The sequence below is a fragment of the Liolophura sinensis genome, chromosome 1 (genome assembly GCF_032854445.1).
Source record: "Liolophura sinensis isolate JHLJ2023 chromosome 1, CUHK_Ljap_v2, whole genome shotgun sequence".
NCBI lineage: Eukaryota > Metazoa > Mollusca > Polyplacophora > Chitonida > Chitonidae > Liolophura > Liolophura sinensis.
The window spans coordinates 79,174,900-79,182,982 of record NC_088295.1 but is presented as its reverse complement, the minus strand read 5'-3'; the positions used below and the strand labels follow the sequence as shown (position 1 = coordinate 79,182,982).

General features: G+C 38.3%; 1 protein-coding gene across 2 annotated transcripts in view; it reads right to left on the bottom strand.

Moving 5' to 3' along the window:
• Nucleotides 1-944: 944 nt before the first annotated feature.
• Nucleotides 945-8,083, bottom strand: part of LOC135474322 (contactin-like) — a 31,356-nt gene continuing 24,217 nt past the window's right edge. For both annotated transcript variants that reach the window (XM_064754170.1, XM_064754171.1), the window contains exons 18-25: nt 7,938-8,032; nt 7,336-7,422; nt 5,873-6,020; nt 4,931-5,052; nt 3,814-4,021; nt 2,991-3,106; nt 2,498-2,672; nt 945-2,280 (exon numbers count right to left, since the gene is read on the bottom strand). In XM_064754170.1, coding sequence (XP_064610240.1) covers nt 2,147-2,280; nt 2,498-2,672; nt 2,991-3,106; nt 3,814-4,021; nt 4,931-5,052; nt 5,873-6,020; nt 7,336-7,422; nt 7,938-8,032 — 1,085 coding nt within the window. In that variant the 3' untranslated portion in view covers nt 945-2,146. The remainder of the gene's footprint in view (nt 2,281-2,497; nt 2,673-2,990; nt 3,107-3,813; nt 4,022-4,930; nt 5,053-5,872; nt 6,021-7,335; nt 7,423-7,937; nt 8,033-8,083) is intronic.

Below are 8,083 nucleotides of genomic sequence, written 5' to 3'. Positions count from 1 at the left end.
GTGTAGAGCTTGTGTTGTTACGTGTCACTCACGAAAGGCAACTTTGGCTGAATATAGGCGACTGGTTAAAAGAAATAGACTATAAAAGAATCCGACAGTTATGGAATTTTTCTCATGATGTCTTATGTCACTGAACACGTTCTTAGCTGTCAATCACTATGACAGTTTCTAGCAGCTATGGTATTTCAGGCAACTATTGAGTATTATGATCTTTAGCTTCGAACAAGAGTTTGCAAACACATGCTCTGCCCACTTGTCATTTCGTTCAGCCGCAAAATCATCGGGTTGAACGGACTGATATCGCAAAAACATATCCACATCATCACCAGCCAAAAGTAAACGAATTAAAGAGGCTGGTAACAGAAAAACACACCCACATTATCAACAGCCGAAAAAAATCAACGGATGAATTTAATTAGACATACGTCATAGAGAGACACGAGAGCAGCGACGAGAGTGATAGCTGTCAAATGGTCACACGTAACCGGCGAAATACGTTCTCTTTTCAGTTTACCTCAGTCATTGTCTCATTCTAACTGTTCATTTAAATGTATAAATAGTAGCAATTTACTCCTAGCACCATGGCTTAAGCAAAATTATTCTAGAAACTCACATTATCGCCAGTGAAAAACAGCGAGTTGAAACGGTTGACAACACACACAAAAAAAGACATCGCCACACCAATCTGTTAATTTTTTAGCTAGTGATAATTTTTTTTGTCCTCGCCAGCCAAAAGGCAACGGGATTGCCAACTGAGTCAACTGAGACATCGGTGCTCTCTCCAAGGCTTCGAACCTCTGCACGAGGATAGTAAGGCGTGGCTTGTAAGTCAACGATCACACACCTATACACCGGCTGAAAATAATGCAGGCGAGAGGTGGACAATGAATCCCAAACACCTGTCATTGGCGTAACAGATCAAAAACGTTAGAAACACCATGGTATATAATATTAAAATAGGTTTATTTATTGTATTCATTATGAAATATTATATGCATAAATATAACGATGTAAGCATACTAAGTTAGCCTAAAACGAAGAAGAAATGCTCATACATGCACTATTAAAAGCATGATGAAAAAGTGATCACCGAATCGAAAATAAAAAAGTCAAACAAATCGAGCGTTGAATGAGGGCTCAAAAAAACAAAAAAAAATGATGTTCAGGTGAGATGTGAGACACCGGTGACAAAGAAATATACACGACAAGATTAAAATGACAGTGGATATACATATACAACTTCACGTTAAATGTGATTGAGCCGCACTTGTTCACCGCGAATGTAAATGACACATTTTAAGGCACATGTCTCTACTCAAGCTTGAATTTCAATGATTACCATGTACTTGATCGCCGTCCCTTTCGTGCTACTAACAAAGAGGTGTTCCACGGGGCTGTGCATTGATGAGACGCAAATCCGCTACTGATGGTTCTGTCGTTTTAATGAGGTAAAATTACAACGCAAATTTTGGTAAAAGGCCAACAATGTATTTAATAGTAATTGTTTTATGGCTGCTTGCAAATATAAAAATGGGCAATGGGTACTTAACTGTATAGCGAGAACGATCAGCGATATGGCAGTTTTTAAATACGGAGTTTCGGTTTCAAGGTTTGACCAGCTCTTCTAGCAGAAGTTTACAATTAGATTTCCCATGATTCAGTTCACAATTTCCACCCATGAGGTTGGTATATTTCTCCACCAGGTGGCGTAAGCTTCTGCGGATGACGTAACATGTGTACTGTGCCGTGGAGACTAGCTATAGGGAACTTGCATTCTTCTAGGTAATGGGCTTCTGGTTTTAGTAATGAAACTGTCTATGTAGGCCTACTATTGCATGGCAACCAGTCCAAACTGTTGTCCAGATTTCTTTTTTTCAAGTAACATACCTCACGAACCTTGTAGTAACGTCCACTACAGGCGTTGCTGTACTTGTGGAGTACTTTGAATATTTGGATCTGCGTTATCAAGTAAGAATATTCTGTGGCATCACTAAAACGTTTGTCAAAATAATGTAAATCAAGGGGGATAACTCTGAGAGGATTATGTAACACAGGATTTTGCTTTAGGTAACCGGGTAAGATTTTAGCCATGTGATAAATGATGCATGACCATTAGGATAAATGACAAACACCACAGATTGTTTTATCATCTGTCATGAAATATGTGCTTAAGAACATAAACGCACAGCAAGCTGAAGACAGTCAACCACATGTTCGCTTTCCACATCGTTCCAGCAGCCAGAAGTTCAGTCACTGTGGAGTCCAAGACTACCTGCCCGCCTGGAACAGATAAGATAACGTAACTACATACGCAGTGTCCTTGTAACACATGTGATTGTATAGGGCCAAATATGCCAAAGAAAAATGCCAAATAACAAAACAAAAAAAAAGCTGTCATGCTTTGCATGATGGTGACATTTCGGCCATGCTGTTAGCTATTTTACATCATTATACCGAGGCATTTTTGGAAAATCTAGTTTCGCAGCGTCTAACTTACCTAGTGTGAATAATGTGGTAGGACTTTGCTTGCCAAATCCCCCGGCACTATAACCCAGGGCACGCATCTCGTACATTTTGTTCTTCTCTAACCCGCTGATATAGCCAGATGTCTCCATTTCTAAGTCCACGTCAATAGCAGACTCGATGGTGTTTCCATAGACCCAATAACGTAACTGTGGACAAAAAATGACACTTTATGCACCTGTATGCTGCTATAAATAATAATAAAGTAATACAATTAAGAACTTCAATGAAAAAAGTGTAACAAATAATATGTGAAAATCTTTAAATCACGAAAAAGTTGCCGTACCTTTTTTGGGAGAGCAAAATTCTTAATTTATTAATAGTCTCTCGATAACACTAATACTGATGCTATCTGGATACTCCCTTTAACAGGTTAAATTCTTCTCACAGTTTTGATTTAAGACCCAAACTGACTCTAAACAGTATTCTCTAGACAAAATCTCCCTGAGGATGTGTATAATACCTACCATATATCCCCGCAACGGTTCCTCGTCAATGGATGTTGTTATTCCCCGAAATGTTACATAAACTGTGTCAGAGCTGTGGGAGTACACATGCACCTCCATGGGGTACCTCAAAGGGGCTACAAGTAATATTCATACATTAGACATAAAAGAATAAATAATTGTTGTGTATGCCATTGCTATAAATGATATCAAATGAAAGTATGCTCTTTGCTGACCACCAACATGTACAGGTAGGAGCTGTCTTTTGACTTGTCGATTGTTTCGATTACTACACATGTAGGAGCAGAAAGTTTACTCTGATGAGCTGTCCTCTTCATATAACGGCAAATTCAGCGATTCCAAAGGGATGACAGTAAACAAACGGCGATTTAACATGCCAATACGTCGTCACATGACATTATCACCGGAACTTTAGGACCCTTAGGAAATAATTCTTTGCTTTACCTTCATCTCACATGTATGACAAGCTAACGAAGTTGTCCGTATTATTTCTGACTTATTTTGTCAATACATACATTATATTTAAAACAATAAAGCACGGAAATCATGGTTTGTGTCTGTCTACTGTGGAGCTGCATCAAACAAAACATTTAACTATTTCAGGCCACTAAATCGTGGAAAAGCGATGATAGAATTCACTTTCTTACTATATAAAAGTGTTCCAAATACATTTCCTTTCATGCTTTCAGAAAAAAAAGGAACTAAGAGAAATTTTGCATGTTTCCAATTCGTATGTCTAGGTGATAGTTTGCTGTGTATTTACATGCACGGCGAATAAGCTAAATGAATGTGTAAAATTAGTTTGTATTGTACACTGGCTTACCGAGTCCATCTGTCTCGTCGAACTCATCCTCACTGATCGGCCCTAACCCGGCACTATTGAACACCTGAATGGTAAACATGTAGTAGGTACCGGGCTCTAGACCTATAACCGTGGTTTCTCCCACCTGTCCATAGACAGGCTTGTACTGCATAATGATCTCCGAATCTTCGTCCATGTCATTTAGAGAAGGTTCTATCCAGTAATTGATCTACAAATATAGTAAGCGATACCTCAATTATATACAAGCAAAGTATATACTAGTATCATGATGCGCAGGTCATTTGAAGTCATACGGAGAAGTATCTTTACAACAGTTAAAGCTTAGCCTAAAATCATTCGAATTACTGTGGAAACGTAACTTTACAACAAGTAAATCTAAGGCTAAGATCATTAGAATTACAATATCTTTACAACAGGTAAATCTTCGACTAATAGGATCATTTGAGTTATCAAAGAAAGATACATGTATCGTTACAACATGTAAATCTTGGCCTGTTGAGATCACTTTAATTATCAGACAAACGTACATGTATCTTTACAACATGTAAAGCTTGGCCTATCAAGATCATTTGAATTATCAGACCATCGTACATGTATCTCTACAACATGCAACTCTTAGGCTACAATCATTCGAATTACTGTGGAATCGTAACTTTACAACGAGTAAATCTTAGGCTACAACTGCTTGGATTATCAGAAAAAGCATATTTTTACAGCAGGTAAATGCTATGCTAAGACCAAATGAACTAATCTTTACATGTAAATGGTATCTAAGACCAAACGAATTGATCTTTACATTTACATCTTTAAATGGTAGGCTAAGATCATTTAAATGACTACGGAAACGTTAATTTTACCACAAGCTTAGTCGCGGTAAGAGTTTTAACGCTAGACTGACTTTAATCGGGCAAATTCCTGGTTCAACAAAATTCATTTTATTGTCATAGCGTGCCTACTGAAAATTGAATCCCCAGTGTATACACTGGGAAGTTCAGTCGTGGAGGAACCGGTAATGTCTTATCTAGGATCAGCATGAAGTGCTCAACTCCAATAGATCTCATACATTTTACCAGATAGGCAACACATGCCTGCATGAAAATGAACGCATACACCGTACCCAGTATCCGAGCACTTTGCCCTTGATGCTCTCCCTTGTCTCTTCTAGGGGATCCCAGCTGACGTCCATGGCCGTACCGTTGACGGACGAGAGATCGAATCCGGCTAACATACCCACGGGGACTGGAAGAAAAAAAAATGCCTGGGACACAGCGCAAAACAATATGCGTCACCAATGAAGTTGGAAACATTCAAACCTGGAAGTAGCTTCTCATCAATAGTTAGCCGCTAACTTGCCATTGCTGGTTACTGACGACACTCTCTGTTCCTCCATCCGTGAAACTGGCTCTCATGGGATTATTTCTAGAAAAATTCTTGACTATGGCATTAAAAAGCAAATAAATAAATATATTGTGAGGCATTATTTATTTATCTGTTTCCTGTTGTTTAACTTTGGTGTATACTTTATAGTATCAAACCAAAATATACGGCGTCGTCAAAATTATTAAAAACAACTGAAAAGCACACTCAAAAAAAGCACAATGGCCCGTCATTTTAAAAAATGACATAAACCGCTTGGAAAATATTTTTACAATTAAATTCATTTAATAAAGCCAATTTTGTTCGAAGTGACGTTGGTGTGGAGATCTCTGTTCAAGTGCAAGACAATGTCTCATTAATTCTTCAATAAACAAGATCTTTGTCAATGTCCCATCGAGTTCTAATCGAACGTAAATGGTACGCTTCAAAAGTGTTTCTGAGAAAGATACCGAGTTGTTCATGAGCGCACCCACACTGTACGTCTAATCCTGTACATCTCAGTCGAGGAATGCGTATATATTTATATAGAGCACAGGGCAACAAGTACTGAACAATTTGACAGTTGTTATGTTTGGGATATGCTGAGTAACATTTGATTGGGATATTAACATTTGCTTTGCCATACATGGAGTCTTGTCATGTTGTACACTACAAATTAGCTGTATACGAAAATTGAACTTACTGCCTTCCGCGGAGAATATTATTTCAACAGACGAATTTGGTCCAGATCCGTACTCGTTTCTGGCCTGAACTTTTAGTTCATACTCCAGGTAAAAATTGTCCAGTCCTACATGAGTAACGTACTTGCCCACATTACCAAACACCGTGGCCTGCAAGACAAAAAAAAAAAACGTCGTCACTTGGAATGAGGTGATGAAGGTCATTTCTTTATTGGATAGATGGATCATTGAGCTTCATGCGTTAAGTTCTCTGTTAGGTCACTAATGGTAAATCACAATTTGTAATGATGCCGGAAGGGTAGAAATTAAGTATTTGTCTCCCCTTTGGCCTATTAGTAAACACGTAATTAGATGAAAAAGACCCGATACGGTAAGGCGGAAACTCGGCCTCATAGAGGTACGATAAGAAAGTGCAAATTTCATAAAAGAGATGGATGTTTAGTACTAACTCGCTAAAAATACACAATCGATCAAAAACGCCAATTTTTCGTTCAAACGAGGGACTGTCTTTAATTTACAGTATGAAGATCAACGTTAACCAGACAGATATATTTACTGAAAGTTTCATGTGTGTATTTCTACGTACTGTCAAAGTTTCGTATTGGTTAACCTTTGTCTTCATGTCTAAAAAATAAACTTTATAATGTGATCAGTTTTGTCATATTTTGGCAAGTTTAAAATCCGTATTTCATGCAGTACACTAATAGGCATCTTTCATAGTACAGTGAGCTAACAAATTTTTTCTTCAGCAACATACTTTTTGCGTGAGTAACGATATATCTTGAATTAAATAAGTTTTATCATGAGTTAGAGTGGATAATTATTAAGCCATAGTATTACGTAACGTATCAGATGAATATCCCACCAACTATAGCGAAATCATAAGTGAATCCTGGTTGAGAGCACATGCGGTCCTCTAGATATTATTAACATTAACATGGTATGCATAGCGGAAGTATAAGGCTGAAAGTTACATTTGTTATATATTTATTTAATTGACTGCTTGCTCAAGAATTTTCACAAAGTTACATTTATGGTGCAGTGGTTTTTCCCATTGTAGTGCAATTATTTTTTCTACAGTGCCTAATGCAAAGATATTCCAGTGTGACCGGAGCAGGCTTGCGTTTTTCGATTTTATGACAAACACATTGCTTGAATGCATGCTTACCATATAGCAGGAAAATAAAAGTAAAAAACAGAACCGAAAAAAAAAGAAATAGCCTTCTGAGTGTGTCAGCAGCTGTCAATCAGAGCTATGGTCTGCTTAACTTCTTGAGGCGCACAGTCTCTTGCCCTAGGGCCGATTCCATACCAGGTTCTTTAACCTTCAGACATTGGAGTCCAAGCCTATGCATCCGTCTGGTATTGCCTGTACTCCATAAACGATATAAGCGCTTGTATATGCCTTACGACCTTAAGACTGCATAAATTAAATTATAAGAGTGTATTGTTGATATGTATTCACCTTGTCCCAGGTCAGGCTGGGTCCAGGTCGACGCCAGTACACAACATACCCGATCTCAGCACCGTGAGCGTCTATAGGGGGCAACGGCTGAAAGCAACAAGATATTGTCTTCAGGGTGCATGTATACTATTTATTTTTTTTATTATTATTACTTTTTGATTGTTGCTCAACGCCATACTCAAGAACATATGCATATATTACCCCATTTGCGTACACAGAAGGTACATCTAAACTTACCACTGGCATGCATATGCTTATCTCAACATGCCATGAATACATGAACATATACAACGGATGTTTTTTGTGCAAGCAGCAACAGCAGTGAATATAAGATATTGTAAATAAAATCATATTTTCTGAGCACACACAGAAATGATTAGGGTTTATGATGTGATGTGTATTGGCTGGATCATATCTCTCTAAGGTATATATTATTCTCAATAACGTAGTACATTAACTCACATGAAAAGCAGTGCACGATATGTATGCAGCCTTTTCAGTTTGCGTGTACTAGGTGCATGATGTACTCTTCACACTGAATTACTTTAGTCAATCGGTACCAGAGTGCAGTCAGGGGGGACCTCAGTTTTCATATTACATACCTCCCAAGTCATGGTCAGAAGACCCACGGAGCCTCCGCCTCCTCCCACCATCTGTGGGGCAACATTAGGGGGAGCCCCTGGGGTATAATATTCATCTGAGGAAACACAAACGACAATACACTGGGTGATCCGTCATACGAATCATA